This window comes from Poecile atricapillus, chromosome W, assembly GCF_030490865.1.
Source record: "Poecile atricapillus isolate bPoeAtr1 chromosome W, bPoeAtr1.hap1, whole genome shotgun sequence".
NCBI classification, from domain to species: domain Eukaryota; kingdom Metazoa; phylum Chordata; class Aves; order Passeriformes; family Paridae; genus Poecile; species Poecile atricapillus.
Window position 1 is genome coordinate 32,149,925 of NC_081288.1, and position 18,029 is coordinate 32,167,953.

At 37.4% G+C, this 18,029-nt stretch overlaps 1 protein-coding gene across 2 annotated transcripts in view; it reads right to left on the minus strand.

Moving 5' to 3' along the window:
- Positions 1 to 18,029, minus strand: part of LOC131591416 (vezatin-like) — a 50,786-nt gene that overhangs the window by 10,961 nt on the left and 21,796 nt on the right. The window contains exons 4-9 of one of the 2 annotated variants that reach the window (XM_058862088.1): positions 16,732 to 16,907; positions 14,000 to 14,275; positions 8,440 to 8,577; positions 4,246 to 4,393; positions 1,136 to 1,467; positions 315 to 508 (exon numbers count right to left, since the gene is read on the minus strand). In XM_058862088.1, the coding sequence (XP_058718071.1) occupies positions 315 to 508; positions 1,136 to 1,467; positions 4,246 to 4,393; positions 8,440 to 8,577; positions 14,000 to 14,275; positions 16,732 to 16,907 (1,264 nt within the window). Of the gene's footprint in view, positions 1 to 314; positions 509 to 1,135; positions 1,468 to 4,245; positions 4,394 to 8,439; positions 8,590 to 13,999; positions 14,276 to 16,731; positions 16,908 to 18,029 lie in introns of both variants that reach the window. The other variant, XM_058862087.1, reaches the window with a different exon arrangement.

Here is an 18,029-nt window from a genome sequence, read left to right on the forward strand (position 1 = left end):
TCCTACCCTTCACAGGTGATTGACCAATCAAGGGCAAAAAGCCATGATCAGTCTGCACCTGAAAATGTAACCATCTGAATCCACAGGTCTAACAGACTGACTTAATATGTTTGCATTTTTTGCTGAAACGAAGGCTTCAAGGCCATCACAGTGAAAAAGCCTGATGTAAGGACAAAGTTTTTCAAAGTGTATGGTTGTAAGACCTTCTTTAGCTAAAATTCTGATATACAGGCTGAACACTGTCATTGATCCATTTGACCATTTCATCTCTGAAGTGCATCCCATTAGCTGCTAAATTAATCTCTCACATTTACCTTTTTTACTTGGGTTTCTTCCATTTATTTTTTCCACCTGAGAAATGGCTTCTTCCCAGCAGCTGTTGCTTGCCTGGATATGAGGCTGAATAAACTTTAGTTTTTGTTCCAGAACCTGACGGGCTTCTGTTGTCAACTCGGGTGTCTCCTTAGTGCTAACAAGCTTTTCAAGTTCATCCTCAAGAATTATTACCCTAAGTGATAAGGAGAAAAACAGCAGGAAGTAATAATAAATATTTTACTTCACCACTCATTCAAGTATTTCACGTAATATACTGTTATTTTCTTCAAGTTTTAAGAACTCAGTCAATTCCTCAAAGACTCCCCAAAATTTTAAAATTAAAATATTTTTTTCTACATCAAGATACATTGCCTACCTGAATTTTTTATAATAATTCTTATATGTAAGATTAAAGGAATAGGACAGCCTCAACCATTTCACCAAGTCAGTAACAAATCTTTAAGGATATTTATTTGGTAGTTACTATGAGCTAAATGTTCTTATAAAGCATTTGATATATTGAAAAATCAGTGGAAGATAATTACATTTTCATATTTTTTATAAGGGAGTGACAAAAGCAAGGCAAAATCTTAGTGCACTGCTTATCTTCAAGTTTTCATCAGATACTCAAAGAATACCCAGGAAAAATATCAGATTCCATAGTAAACCAAGGATCTTTGAGCCCATACTGTGTGGCTATGATTGCAAAGACTGTATGTATCTGCCTTTTTTGCTTTTAGTTGGGGATACAAGCTGACAACCCAAAGAACTTCAAGTCCAAAGCCTTCTGCATACTTTGTTAATTCATGTGTAAACTTACTCATTGAGCAGTGCCTTGAGGTGAAGCTGCAAGCTGCGTACCGCTGTCTGGAGACTGCTGAGCTCTCTGGACTCCTGCTTGGTCCTGGCTGGCCATTCCAAGCCCGACTGATGCTGAGTTTCGAAGTAGCGATAGAACTCGTAGCTCCTCTTGAGCTCCTCCAAGCAGGCGGCGTGGGTGTGAGGTAGGCCCTGGGTCACGTCGCGCAGGATGTGGTGAGGCAGCCGCTCCGGCGACACCAAGGGCTTGGGGGATGCGTTGGCTGGGGAGAGCAGCAGCGCCAGCCTCCTGAAAAATTCTGAACTCTGCCCTACCCAGAGCTGAAAGAGGACCTGCAAAACAGGGTAGGGTTAGCTCTGTGCACCTGGAAGGCAATCAGCTTCCAAAGTAAATGTACAGATACACCATGGGAAAACATTCCTTGGCCAGCAACAGGAACTTAGAAAAACTGCAAAAATCCGCTGACTGTTTATGAAGGGTATTCCAGAGCACGTGAGGTTCAGAACTTGTGACCCTTAGGTGACTGTTAATTCCTTGATGAAGGATATTAAATGCAATTATGCTCAGAAAGTTGTCGGAGTCCAAAACCTCATATTCCCATGCACCAGTTTCATTATTTGCTATAATCTCCACATACACTACAGCTCATAAAGGGCTGCCAAAATTCCAGTGGCAGCAAAGACATTTTCCCTTTATAAGGCAAAGCTGTCATTTCTACAATCTAATAATTACTGCACTGCCCCACAGCCAACCTTGAAACATGAGCCTAATTGCACTGCACTTCAACAAAAAAATATTTTACATCTGAAGAAAGTTGAGCTGCTAACTTATTTCTTTTTTCAGCCAAAGTAAGAAATTCCACCAATACTACTAAGGAAGGAAAGACTTCTAAGAAATTGATTGATCCACAGTGTTATATATGGTACTAAAGAGGCTGGTCCACCTGGGAATAAGGCAACCCAAAATTTCAATTTCTTGAAAACTTCCACTTCCAATGAAATGACTGTTTTCTTAGTTTAGAGAAGTTTGCTCAGTGGACCATGACAGTACAGCAGCACTTTTTATGTCTAAAATGAAAAGGAAAGGTTATGATGTTTTTCTCTGCAAAAATGGCCCTTATTAAAAGGGATCAGCTGTAGGTGATTATGAGGTGCAGACTGAAACTTATTCACAAGCATTCCAGACCAAGGAAGACAAAACATTTTACTCATCATGTCAAAAATAACTGGATGCAACTGAAAGAGTATTCCAAAAGAAAAAAATCTCAATTTACAAAAGATGCTCATGAGAAAAAAGAATACATGAATGACATAAAATTAATTTGGGGCACACATGCAAGACTGATTTGGCTGGGTGCAAAAATACAAAGCAAACAAATGGGCAGCAATCACTCAAGTGTCCCTGAATGTGTGGTGCCCTGGATAAAAAATCAAAAGCTCATGCTGTAATAAGCACAAAAGAAGACCAATCCCTTCCACCAGACACAAACCACAGGCAGTAAAAAAGTAGCACACAGAAATAGTGGACTTCAGGAACTGATAACAATATTCCAAAACCTACCTGAAAAAAGGCACAATAACAAGAGAAAAGGAAATTTCAGATGTATTTATGATTGCAAACAGCTTGCTCCACCAATAACTACTGATGATCTTTGCTGACACACAAAATATCCAACTGGCTCTCCTCAGCTTAAACTGGTATTTTTTTCTTTAGTGAAAATTTTCACTCTTTAAATTTACTTCAAGCACAAGGTAGCCAAAAAACACATGCTACATTTGTCATATGGCTTAGCATGACCTGCATTTTAATATAAAGACAAATTCTCTCAAGGTGAAAAAAACTGGACTGCACATCCAAGGTTCACCACACAAATATGTCCCAAGGTTATCAAAGTATGTTATACCTACACAGGAATCTGCTTAGGACTGATTTATGTTAATTTAGATTGATTCAGCTATACCACACCCAGCCTACATTGCTGGCTGTTATGAGCTACCATAAATTGAGATTTATTAGTTGTGAGCTTAGATGTATCCAGAAAGTATCCTAACCAGTTTAACTAAAACAGAGTTCAGTTAAATTACTGCAAATTGCAGGTAAACAAAGGCTTAACTTACAAGCTTGGGTACCTCTGACTGGCTTCTTGTGCTTAAAAAAGAAGCAGGTAAATCAGCAGGCTTACATTGTTGCAATTAATGCAAGAAAATGCAAGAAAAAATGTCCCAAAACCTGCTATTTATTGTAGCTCTTAGCTTACAACTAATTAGTCAAAGCCTCAAAGCTAAATAATCACTATTACTGGTAACATTTACCATCAGAACAAAAGAAGTCAAGGTCTATAAATTAAGAGAAAAAAATGCAATGAAAGCCAACCCCAAAGAAACATAGAAGTCATATAATAATAGAATTTTCTATTAAAAAGACAATGCTAAAGGGGAATTGCCCTGGCAGAGGACCATTAGAGTAGACTTGCATTCAAATTAGATCTTCCTTCCAATTGACTCATGCAAATAAAAAATACCTAACATCTCAAAACAAAATAGATCAAAAGGCCATTACACAGTTGTCACTCTGTTCAGTTAAAAGCTTTTCAAAGACTGAAGAACACTGGCTCACAGCAGCAGGGGTCCAAGCTTATGATTTCTACGCCTCAGTGTGAATAAATGCAGCTACTCCCTTTGGCATTTACAACTAATTTGTGATTTCTGATGTCTCTCCTTTTATACATGTCAAGAGATTAGATAAAAAAAGAATTAAGTACCAATCCGGAAATTATTTTATTCAGCTGGGATCAGGTGAAATCAAAGAGAAAAAAATAATGTTTAAGCGGATTGATCAAGCTGGTTATAGAACACTGACTTGAACTTCCATGATATGCAGAAAAAAATTCCTTATGTTGTATTTAGTAACTTCTCTTTCTCTACATGCACAGAGAAATCATGGGAATGCTGATAAATGTAGAAACACATGGTAAGAGCCTGACTGATTACACCTTACCCTCAATTCAGTGTGTTGATACACGCTAGGATGTACAAGCCACAGGACTTCATGACAACAGGAAGATTTTCACCAGGAGCCTACATGGATCAAGCCCATCTGGGAGAGCTTACCTTGAGTGCAGGCAAGCTGAAGCCATCAGTCAGATTGTGTGCCTCCTCTTCGGAGACCTGCTCTTCACTCAGTCCCAAACCCAGCTCCTTAAAGGGAACCACACAGATGTAGCTGGTCACGTTGTCACTCTCCGAGTTCAGAGGGTAAGTTTAGCTGGAGTTAAGGTGGTAAACAAAGCCACTTTTGCATTAAACACACAGAAAAGGAAAGAAATACTTTATAAGGTTTCTTATTCCAGGCAATTTTTATGAAAGCACAGACTTTCATCCCAAATTCACCTGAATCGTGTTTGATTTAAAGTTTCGCAATCTCTATTTGAAGCACAAGTTTTAAATGTTCTTAGAAGGATGAGAGAGAAAACACTGACAGAACACCTATGTCAAAATACAAACACATAAAAAGAAACAAAGTAGATTGATGAAAACTCCCTGCAGCCCTTTTGAAACAGCGTACTTTTAAATATTGAGTTTCCAAGAGATAGTTCATGTTAATCTTAAACTAGAAGTTTAAGGAACAGAGGAAAGAGAACAATTGTGCCATTTTAAGTTTTAAAGGTAGCCTGTGTTACAGATTAAACTCAGGATGTGAATTTGCTGAGAGGTCTGTCTATGGATGGACCACTCAGAGGTCTTTACAGTAAAAGGTCTTTGACATTTCAGAGAGCTCTGTGAAGAGCAGGAGCTCCCTGACTGTCATACATTAACTTTATTGATTGCATCACTGTAAAGACATATGATCTTGGCAGGATGAGTGGCAAACTGGTATCTTTCAACACCATTCATCACATTTAAAATCTCAGTAGGAAAATGTACATTTCTAGCCCTCAAAAATGCTTAAAAAGTAGGAAGCAAGCCAAATATAACTGATACCAGAAGACAGATAAAATAATTCATAGACTATGCAGCATTTCAAATAGCATTAATTTTAGGTTAACCTCAGGCTGGGGAGGAACAGTTCAAGATTTTTGCATGTTTTCTGATAGTTACCCAGTCACAAAATAGTAAAATTAATTTTAAAACAGAAATGTAAATTTACGGTCATTAGTACAAATTCTCATTTGTTCCACAGAAATATATATAATTTGTAAAGCATTAATGAAAAGATGGTCTTAATTTAAAACATGTTTTTTTTCATTTACAGTTTGATCTAGAAACTGAATGCTCTCATCTCTTGCACATAAAGCCTATTAGAAGCACTTGTCTCTTGTCCAGCTAATATGTTTTCTGGGGGAATCTACGAGTTCCATCCACTTTCACACCCAAATTTGCATCGTGCTAAATTCTCATAGGATTGAACTTGCAAAAGTGCTTTGCTCAAGAGATGTTTACCAGTTACGCAGAAGAACATTGCATGAAAAAGTAATATTCTGTGTCCCAGGAAACAGTAAAGCAAAGTGTCCAGGATCAAAAAACGACATTTCTCCCTCCTTTATCGCTAATGTCTGGAAAGGAAGAAGCCTGTTAAGTGTTCAGACAAAACCCTGCAATATAAATTAATTAGGATCAGAATATTACTGTTGTCACCAGCAGCTGCCTCATATAAATGGTGTCTACTGTAAATTAACCTGACAGCGTGCCCAGCAGAGGGAGCACGTAGGATGAGGATGGTAACTCCAGCAGAAATTGAAATGTCAGGACAAAACCCTTTAGGATCACTTATCTTAGAAACTACTTGTACTCCTTGTTAGCCTGCAACATGACATTTCCAACAATATGAACACCACAAAAAGCAGTTTGGACACATGTGGATTCCTAAGTCATGCTAAAAATGAATTCCAGTCTCAAATGCAAGGTTTGACCAAGAAACCACTTACCTCTACTGTGTCACCAGGGATTCCTGGTGGCCTCCTGCACCTCCTGCCTTGCCCTCCTCTACTGCAACCCTTCCACTCCCACTTCTATCTGAGAGATGAAAGCAGAGAACTGATCCCATGCCCCCATTAGCTTCCTAAGGATCAAACATTTACAAAGTTTAAACATATACACACCATTATACACAGGAACACACTTCCTTCGTGCACTTTGATCTAGTGGTATTTTTAGCCCTAATGCCTTCTATTAAAGCCAAAATACTAAAGCCCAGCTACCTTAGATTAGTTAAATTTTTCGTCTCTGTGAAAATATTTCATTCATCTGTTTAACTCACACACCTTATTAGCTTGAAAGAGAAGGCAGTGCTATTTAATAATGAACTGTCAAATCCAGAATAAAATACCTGTACAGTGAATGTCTAACCTCAATCAGATTAGACACCCTTATTTACCTGTAAAAAACAAAAATGCTAATGTATCCCTGGATGTAACAATTGAACATTCAAAATCACATTCCCGTCTAAAGACCTAACATGAGGGCTTCACAGAATCCCAGGGAAATCCAAGCTGCTCTTCTACAAATTCTTGCCTGCTCACCAGGGGTGAGCTAAGCATGTGATAAACTAGCTGGTCAAGGAAGAAACATTGCACTGAAAAATGCCCAAATGTCTCTACTCAGACCTTCCAGCATGGCAATTTAGGCTTTTATAATCTTAACAGGGTACTACTTTTTGTGCAGCTTACTTGTTTTCTTGTACGAACTTTCCCTCTCCCAAGTTAAAGGTATATGTTTTTCTAACACTTCATGACGCAGTAAGTAAACCTTTACAGAGGAGAAGGAACAAGTTTTTACTAGATTTACTAGAGGAAATTTATGAATTTCCCTATGCTGAGTGCATCTCAAAGACCTAGATTGCATTTTATATGCATTCCATTCTAATGGGGTAAGATATTACTCAGTTTAAAATACTACTATCCAATGTCTAGTTTTATCACTAATAAAAAAATAACACCATTATGCCTTAACACCAAAGAACATCACCTCACAACAAAATCCAAGCTTTTTAAGTGTACAAGGTCCAAGGCCCAGGTCCTACCTACCAAAATAGTTCAAGGGAAATGGAGTATCAGACCCTTCTGCATCAGCTGAGAGTGAGATTATTAACATCAGCCATTAAAATGAGCTAAAAGTTTTCCTCCATCCAGCTTGTATATAATTACATCAGATTCCCATGATGCAGAACCCACAAGGCTCTTAAGAATAAAAGTATTAAGCAGCTAGCATGCCGAGGGAAGCACTGCCTGAATTACCAAACAATTCAGTGTAGGACAGTGCAGAGAGCTTTTAAACTGGTCTACATGACATCCTGTAAATACTTAACCCAAAGTGCTTAATTTATAGTTTAGGCTTTCAGCCATTGCATCCTGATATAACCTTAGATTTCAAATTAAAAGAGAAATACGCTTTTCTATGGCATTTTGTTCTGTGATTTTGAACAATGCACTCTTTTTGACATAAACAAATCAGAGCAAGAATAGTGTAAGAAAATGCTGAGTTGTTTCTGCTAGTACCCAACTGTCCCTCCACACAAAATGTAAGCAATATGACTTTCTGTCTCATTAAATTACTTGTGTACCAAGTTTGACACAACTGCCTGGTATAAGGCGTATATATGACTGCATATTTTCTCTCCTACATGGGAAGAAATTTTAATGAGGGCAAAATTATTTAACTGTACTCACTGCAGGCAGCTATCTAACTAAAAGATAGTACGCTAGCCACAAGCAAATATTGCTGAACTTCTAGTTCTGCTGAATAGAAGTGAGAACGATAACATATCAAGATTATGCAATTTGTATCACCATGAATAAAGCTGTGACCTACAATTTTTAATTCTCTCACAGGTTCATTAGACTGATCTCCTTCAAACATATTTGAAATATACATTAACATAAATTTGCTGCAGTTAATTTTGGTAGAAAACCAACTTACCTTTGAACACAGGGATGTCGAGTAAAAGCCATATTGATCAGAGAAGAGGATATTTTGATGCAAGGGATATTTTGGGCTAAGAGGAATTATAAAACAAAATCTTGAAGGGCTCTGAAACACATCTTCAGCACTTTCACCAAAAGTATGAGTGTCAATAATGATACAGTGTTTTCAGTGCACTGAATCTTATCTCACACTGCACAGTACACAAAAAGGCAAATTTTAAGCATGCTCCAAACCAAACACAAGCCCCAATTTACTACTCTACCTTTTCTTTCCCTTGTTTAGATACATAATTAGATACTTCATGTTTCTAGACATCCCAACTCTAAACACTGCAGGTAGGCAGCATGGGCTACCTGAGCTGGTGGGTTTTTACAGAAAGGATATTTTTTCAGCATGTACAGAGTAGCCAGTCTTGCAGCTCGGAAGTTGGCTCTGACGGAGCGATACACGGCTTTCCGGAGGCCAATCAGGTGCTGACTAGGATGCTGTCCAGCTTTATTAAATGGGCAAGCGGCACTGACCCTGTCAAGCAAACTTGAAAAGTAAAATGTGATACAACTGTACAGGTGTCCTAAAGTATTTTTAAAGAACAGTACATCAGATTTCTTATTTCATTATTTAGAAAGCTTTTTCAAATCACTCAGTAACTATGAGAGTAAAAAAAAACCTTATCATATCAATGATATAGTTAATCAAAATTTTGGACAGCAGCCAGGATTCCTCAGTAAATAGCCTTAATCTATTCTCATCTGAGCTGTTGCAAAACTCCTGAGCACATTTATTTTCTCTAAAGTTTTCCAAAATGGTACATTAATGGTATACATACCATAACATTATCTCAATCAGGATGCAAAACTATCACATGCCCACTGTGAGCTTTGGAAGTCTTAATAAACATGTATTTAATACATACCTCTTTATATCCAAATTTATTTTTTCAATAATTTTTGCAGAAAAAAGGTGCCAAAACATAGGTTTTCCTGCAAAACACTATATTCTTTTAACTTTCTTGATGCAGAAAGTTTTCTAGGTGAGGAGAAATATTTTTTGACAGATGACACAGATTTTATCATCATGCAATGAATGGCATCTGTATTTGTGAGACTTGACAGGTAAACACATGAAATGTATACACCACACAAGCATATTGGAAAATATGTTTGGTGTCTGACTATTCAGGTGAACATACCATTTAAAGGAGATGATGCCATTTGCCCATTAGAATATAACTCAGATTGGCTTTAGCACTGTAAGAAATCATCTCATCTGAAAATAAAATGAACTGTGAACTGGGTGAACATTGAACAGGTCTGTGGAACTTTAAGCTCCAGCTGTATCTCTTCCTATACAATCTGATGTCAAACCTGTGACTGAGACTCTGGAAACAGCCTAGGTGCACTTTGCTTGCTGGGACTGTTTTTACTAGAATCAACTCAGGAATGAACATAGTGACATAATGACAACAGGACAATCAATTATGATTAATTGTTTGGGGCTGGAAGCCTGCTTCTGCTCTCACCTTTCCCAGGGCACAGTGAAGAGGTGATTGCATGTGCAGTCACTTAAAAGGGAAAAGCATACATGGTACCTGGTAAGCCTGAGGTGGATTGCTGCACTGGTAACTATTTCTGTACTCCATCCGACTGAAAATCTGACCAAGCCAGCAGACTGACTCTGCTGGGAAAATGTAAGTCCTACTCCATGTGCTTAGCTGGACCGTGCTGCACATTGACTGGGAGAGGAAATAGCTTGTGGCCTTCACTATCAAATATGAAAACCAGAGCAGCCCACCCAGTGAGCAAGGCTGGAGCCATATATTAGTATGTTTAACACTATTAACACAAGCAGATTAATGTCAAATATTGCCATCTATTGAATATGCTAGCTGAAATACAATATAAAATATTTGCATACCATTTTAAATGATGTGTTATTAAAATGGTTTATATAACATCTCATAAACGACTTTAAAATCTGAAAAAATAAAAAACAAACTGTGTTCATTTCCATTTATAAATGTAAATTTAAAATGTTAGCTTTGCTGTATCTTTCAACTAGGGAACACAGCATGTAGTGTAATACATGTCAATCTCTAACATTTCCCTAGCTTTTGAAAGTAGTAACTGCAAGTGTTTATGTATAAACCTGCATCAGTTTGCAGACCCAAGCCCATGTGAATTGTCAGAAGCAAGCTCAAAGAAAAGGAGCAAAATTCTTCTACTATAATAAAGAGAGAGATATCTATGTTCTAGTCAGTGATGCAGACTTTTCCAACTCCTATAGAGAATAAATATAGCGTAACTCATGCACAGCATGTACTGCCAGTATTCAGCAAAACAATCTACTTTCCTTCTGGAATGGATTGTTTCAATGCTTTTTAGAAAAAAAAAATCTTCTTCATTCTACTAATTTAAATTAGTAGAATCTATTATATATCTTTCTGTCAGGCATGTCATATCCCTAAATTTCTAGCGTTTCATTTATCTTCACAGAATCACAGTATGATTTGGGTTGGAAAGGAACATAAAGATCACCTAAAGATCCATGAGCAGGGACAGCTTCCACCAGCTCCTCAAAGCCCCATCCAGCCTGGTTCTGAACAGTTCCAGGGATGGGTAAGTCACCACTTCTCTGAACAATCTGTTCCCGTGTCCCACCATGCCCATAGTCAAGAATTTTTGTCCTAATATCTAATCTAAACCTGCCCTATTTCAATTTAATGCCAATCCCCCTTGCCCTATCACCACACACCCTTGTAGAAAGTCTCCCTTCTATCCTCTATGTATTTTAATTGGACTTACATGTTATCAAAATGCTATCAGCTTTGCGTATCAGCCACAAGAAGCAAAAAAATTTAAGGGTGAATTTCCTCTTTCGTACAGCTCCAAACCCATTTTACTGTATAGAACAACAACATATTTCTTCATTAATTTTACAAGCCAAATCTTAAATTGGCTTTCAACTTTTAACAAATTTATATAAACACATTAATAAAAATCTATTACTGTACTCTGGCATGAAAGCAGTTCTTTAAGGATGCTAATATATATCCATATGTATTAAGCTCACAGAGCTTAATTTTAGTTTAAAATACAGTAAAAAGGGAGCATTTTGGAAAAGAAGTTAATTTTTTGGGGAGAAGCAAGGGAATAAACACTTGCTGCTTACTCCTGCAAACTTTTCATTATGTATTTCTTCAGTTCTTGTTTTATGATATTCAAGACAATGGGCATACTTTCATTACCCTCCAGAAATTCCAGGCTGCAACCTGTAATCAGGCTTCATCTGGCTAATTGCAAATGAAGCAATTAGACAGAAATACTGCCCTTCTGCCTGAGTAGAGCACTAGCCTACCTTTGCTAAACAATTTCTGTAATCCAAGCTACCCAGGTGAGGTCTTGGCCATCTCTGCAACACAGAGCTGGTACCACACAGACACACCTGAAACTCCAACAGAGCGTTAAACACTTCCAAAGGCCATGCTGGAATCAGAATATCAAGTTGTCTTTGAGAGCAGCTAATGTAAGAGAAGCCTGACAGGATTACAGAATCATAGAATAGTTAAGATTGGAAGGGACCACTTTATAATCCAAGCTCCCTGCTCGAGTTCTTAGTTCCTGATCTATGTGCTGCAGTCAGTTTTACTGGCTGGGAGGGGAATGAAGGCAAAAGGATGTTTGACTGTCTATTTGAGTATAGCAGTCACTACCACACAGTAGTAAGCCACTTAATGTATAGAGAGCTGACCAAAACCTCATCAGTAAAAATCTACCATTTACAGAGACAGTCCAGTATCAATTAATAAGGGGCAAATAGGGTAGAAGAAAGCAAAGCCATAGATATTTCAATGGATGTGTAAACTAGCCCATGAAAACAGCAATGGATGGTGTCATGAGGAGGAAAAGCAGCAGTGGAGAATGAGGAACCTCAGGCCAAAGCTGCAGACCTGGACTTGCCCTGTCAGATTTTAGCCAAGTACAACCAGTCAAAATCTGAATTTGGTACTCTTTCAATGAGAGCCTCAGTACTTTTCTACTCACAATATGGTCAATGCACAGGCCAAACTGTGCTGAGTTAGCAGTACCTTAAAACAGCTGCACATGTAACACTGACCTGGATGCTGTACCTGATTGAAATTTAATTCTTTCAAGGATGTAAAATAACACAAGAGGATACTCAGTAACTTTCCAAATGCAAACATTTCATGGTTTACCATTTCTCATGACATACTGGCATGGGACTCTTTATGAATAAGCACTAAGATTTTGATAACCTTACTACAGAAGAACATAGTAAACTTGTTCTGTTGTAGAAAATTCTAGAAGAAAAAAAAAAAAGGGAAAACTAGCATTTTGAATCATACTCAAAAGCAAAGAATTTCATATTGCCCTATGCAGAAGCAGCATCTCTTGCATATGTGGATGCAGAAAAGAGTTAGAACTGCCTCTAGGTTAAACCAACCCAACATATGTACAGCACTGACTTCTTTATACTGTACAGTTGCTCCAGTGAGGATGCTGGCACAGTCAGACTTCTCCCACTCCATCCATATACCAAAGTCTTTTGAAAAGCTTGCCAAAGTTTCAAGTAAAGAAGCTATTAGATCAAGCACCAGCTTAAAGACCAGTCTGTTTTTTGTTAATCTGTTATCTAAGAAATGTAGTAAAAGAACAAGGCAGTAGCGATTTAGACATTGACCACAAGTTCATTTGCTTAAACTTAGGCAAAAATCCAAATGTTTTTCTCATCTGTAATTTGGACAAGCCCAAAGAATAATTTCTTTTAAGAACCCATTTGCAAAGATAAGACTGCCTATTGCTCAAGTATATGCTTCTTCAGCAAAAATCCAGACCAAAACAAAAATCACATAGCTAGGCAGATTGAAGACATGCTTATGCATTCCAAAGGGAGAATGAAACATTTCTTCAGTGAAATACACTGAAGGCATCTCAAGCTAAAAAATTAATCCATAATTTTAAGTCTAAAGTTGCACACTTGCATGTAAGAACATGTGTCTGAATGTAGAATAGTTGGTCTGGCACAGATAAACAACTTGTTGCCCACAAGGGAACTTGTGAGGTTTTTTTTGGAAAGAAGTTGACTGTATTTTAGGTGTTGGTGTTTCCCACCCCCTTTAGCCTTAAGCAGAATTGGCACACGTGGATTCATCATAGGTGATTACAACACAAAAGCATCCACTGCAATGAGAGTGCACAGAAACAGCAGGCCTGTTGGCTTTGGAATCACTGCATACACTGAACACTTTCTGATGCCCTTTCACAGAGCAGATCAGCAAAACTTATCAAATAACTACGAGAGCTAAATAATCAGAAACACTTTTGCATCCCTTAAGTGGAAGAGAGGCAAATTCAACAGTCAATAATTTAAGAATCTAAATGCTTCAACAATTGTATGCAAGAAAAAAAGACTATGTTAACTTTACTTGAGGTGGGAAATGATGTTTGATGGTTTTTGCTGACTACTGTGTTCTCACTACTTCAGACAGATTTGTTAAATAAAAATAGAATGGTTTTCATGTCGTCCTGTTTTCTAAAATATGAGCAACTACTTGCAGATCAGTTTATTTACATCAGTTTTGTAAAGTAAGATAAAAAAACTCTCTAAATGACTCTGCAAAATAGTTAATTTCATTCAAAGTCCATTTGTTCATATATTTCATTGCTAGCAATGCAGGACATTTTAAAGGCATATGAGTTTTGTGAGATTTAATTCACCTACAGGATGTGGGGTTCTAATATTGAGTTGTTAGAATTCATACTTTTAGTATGAATAGTAATTATACTCTTTCATTACATTTAAAACCTTGAAGTATTATGTTTTCCAATAATTCCACTTGTTATGGGAGACAGTGTAACAAGACAATTCTAGATGACAGCTGGTTTGAATGGATCTGTGTATTAAATAAAGTGAAATACAGACTCACAGGGTAAATCCTCTGGAAATCACTTCAGTCTCTTGAATGAGTCGTAGAGCTTTCCTCACGAGATTAGTAAAGGCTCGGCTATTTGCCACTGTTTCTTCCAGCTGGAGACAGTATTTTCGCAGGGACATTTGCAGCTTGGCTGTCCTCCACGTGCCCCACACTCTAAAGACGGCATAGAGGAGCAGCACCGGTCCGCACAGCAGCCATGATGATTCCTTCCACCACGAAGGAAACATAAGCAGTGCACTTACAAAGGCAAGGAACAGCGAGACATCCCTGCAAACAGAGACAGTACCACCAACCACACGTTACTGAGGGCATACAAGTGGGAAAAGTACCAAGTTTTCAGTTACAGTTGAGATTACAACATCTTATTGTGGGGCTTTTCTGTAGGTCCTGAAGGGAGCTGTAAACACTGAAAACTACTTGTGACAGGTTTAGATGAATACATACATGATATTACTTAGCTGGTATACTCTAAGGAAATCTTCAGCTTTTTTACAGCACAAGTAGGAGAGTAATGTACCACTTTGAAAGGTCAGTTTCTCTTACACATATGACTTAAAAAATAAAAAAGAAAATAAAAAAAAAGAAAAAACCTGACTACTCAGCATTATAAGCCAGGGCGTGTAGGAATCTGTACTTCCAGGTTCAAGAGTACAGTAGGGAAGGGCATGTTTCTTTTGGTAGCAAATCCCTCAGTTAGTGCCAGCTGTATTTTTTCTAGAGTCTGACTCATTTAACTTGGACACCAATGCACCACTAGTTTCTAACACAATTTTATAAAGATGGCTTGAATAATCATTTAAAATAATCTGGCACCTTTTGAAAATCCTTAAAATATAAGGTTCCTAGTATTTCAGTTATTTCTCAAAGACATTTAAAAAGCTTATAAAGTTGTTACTTTCCTCTATAAAAATGCAATAAATAAGTAGCTGCTAGAAAAAACACTGTTTCATAGACATTATTGTATGCTTTTGGAAAATAATCACAATCATCAAAGAGATGGATGAGATGCCAGTTTCAAGGTCCATCACAACTATACTTTTCTAAAATGTTTTCAATGAAATACATTTTTTTCCTTCATCCCTTAAAGCTGTGCATCCTGAATTTAGGTTTGGAAGTATTCACACGGAGTATTTTTCCATTTCTAAATTAAGGCACAGGTTTCTACTTCCTGGACAGTTTTGTGGTCAAATTTCAATCAGCTTTACAAGTGTTAACTCTTTAGGGCTACTTGCTACTGATATGTCTCAGTGAAGATCCAAGGTTAAAATATTCCAAATATGTAACTACCTCTAAAACGAACAGACACACAGTTTCTAACTTCCTTGGTACATTAAAGCCTTACAAATAAAATAAAGCAAATCACAACAATGAAAGACCAGAAGGGACTTAACAGCTCACTTTCTTTATTTTCAGCTTTTGGTTGGTTGGTTGGTTGGTTGGTTGGTTGGTTGGTTAACCATCATGGACAGACCAAAGATGAAAATGGAGACTCCACAACCCAGGCCATGGCTATTCCAACTCCTAAGTATTCTTAGAGTTCAAAAGATTTTTCCCCAAGTCCCAGTTTGAATCACTGGCAGATTAATTACATTATTCTTCCTCATATCCTTCCCTTTTCTGAACAGAACAAATGATGACTGATCACAACCTTCTACATATCATAACACTATTCCATCCCAGAGATATGCAGATCCTTTCCTGGAATAGTACTGCATACCCAGTTATTCATCACTTGGTGTTTATTAATTTGACTTTTCCTTCCCAAGTGTAGCATTAAACTTTTGTCTTTATTGAATTTTCTATCATTTTTAAGGCATTTCTCCAAGCTACTGTTGACCTCTGGTCTTTGAAAACACAAACTTGGTGTCATCTGGAAGGTGAACAACATTCACAATTTTTTTAAGTGTACTTTATCAGCTGAAAGTTGAAGAAACTGAATAATGCTAGGACCAGAAAAATCTGGGTCAAAAGTTCTCTTGTTTGATAAAGAGCATCAATAATGACGTAACTTAAACAGTTGATGTGTGACTTTATAATAATTTTATCTACATTTTTAGTGTATATATGAGAAAATAGTACTGGCCCATTTTATGTGATTTTTTTTTTTCTACTGATTACTGCATTTCCAAGCAAGACACTGTCAGAACAACCACTGATGATGTTATTTTTTAAATACAGGTGGTAGCTGTTCAGATACTGCTGCAGTCAGCTCCTTCAGTATTCTTGAGTAAATTCCACAAGACTCTGCTGACTTCAATGTATCTTACTGAAATATTTTGTAGTTTATTCTTCTAATATTCTATGTCTGAAAATGGACATCCCACCTCACCTTCTCCTACCCACAACATATTTTATAAAGACCCCACCAAAATAAACACTTTCCAATTCAGGTCTCACAGTCATGTCTCATTATCAAAATCACCTCTATATAGCTTCAGAAATTAATGAATTAATCAACTATGTTAGTTCTTCCCTATAGAATATATTAACTAGGGAGTATTCATTCATGTTCATGTAGTCTTCTCAGATTAAAATTCACTTTCAACAAAATGCCCAATGAAAAAAACCATGCCTATACAAAAATCTGGGGACTAGTAGAATAAAGACCCAAGGACATGAAAAAAATGTAGTTACTTTAATGTTGCATTTTATATCAAGAATGCACAATATATTTTTTACTTGTTTCTCAGTGACTATAATGGTAGATATCCTCAATACAGTACCAAATATTAGGAGTTGCTAGGGAGCGTAGCGTTGGAAGTTGTCTGTTTTCCTGTTGCTTACACTGCCCTGCAGACAGGATACTGGGGTCAAGGAATTCAATCAGTTCCACATCCTCCTGCAGCAGAACTTCCTGTTGCAGGATGGTACGGAGCGTGTCAAATCGAAATCCAACATCCTTACCACATACAAATGGGCAGGAGAAAAAAGAGGCATTAGTAAAGAATATGCAAATTCATAAAATTAAGTTAGCAGAACAAGGAAAACACCCACACACTCTACACTTTACTGACAACAATCTGTTCCCAGAGCACAGGAATGTTTCAGATATATGACAAGTAGCTACTTTTTTATTAAATTTGTTCAACTTTAAAAGCTCACACTACTACCTAACAGTTCAGGCTTGCAGGATGCATCACAGTGACTTTGTGATCTGACCTAGATAGTAACAGCAACTGGAAACAGGCCAGAGTATGCCAATATATTTGCATAAGAGAAGTACTGAATCTGTTAGAAGATCATTAAGAAACAGAAAATACCTTTTTTGAAAATGTCATGACATCATTTATGTCATTAACAAACAGAACATAGAGAGAGAAAGAGAGATATTGCTAATTAATCAACAAAAAGTCACTTATGGACACTTAACAACAGTAGGGTCAGTGCACGGGATGGAAGCACCGAGCCAAGGCAGTGGAGTACCCTCCTGCAGGATTCTGCACCTTTCCCAAGGGAACTCAATCCAAACGTGAAACAGTATGGGGCTCCAGAGACCTCACCCCTGCTACTCCTCAGGCAAACTTCAGGGAGTTACTCAGTTGTGAATTCGATGCCATAAGCATTTGCTACTTTTCCCCCAACTATAGCTCTTCAAGACAAATATGCAGCTCATGAAGACAAATGCAACTATCGGAGAAGTCCCTAGAAATTTTCATTTGCATACTGCACCAAACCATAATTACTTCAATTTAAGAATGCCATAACAAGACCCAACAAACACTGAACATGTGCATCTCTGCATCTAGCTAACTACAGGAGAGAAAAGAGAATATTTCTGAAAAGTCTCTAATAGAAGCTTTTAACACAAGTGTGACATTTCACAGTACAAAATCTGTTTCATTCTGTCACTGACAGAATGAGATTCTTTATGAAACTGTAAGATAGCTAGTTTAGAAATTTAATTCCATGCACAGATGTCACCTCAGATAACTTTCATTCTACTTTTAATGGAAAACATTTGTTTCAGGACTGTGTGCAAGAGGAAACTCTGCCCTCCTCCGACGCATCCTGTGTCATTTTA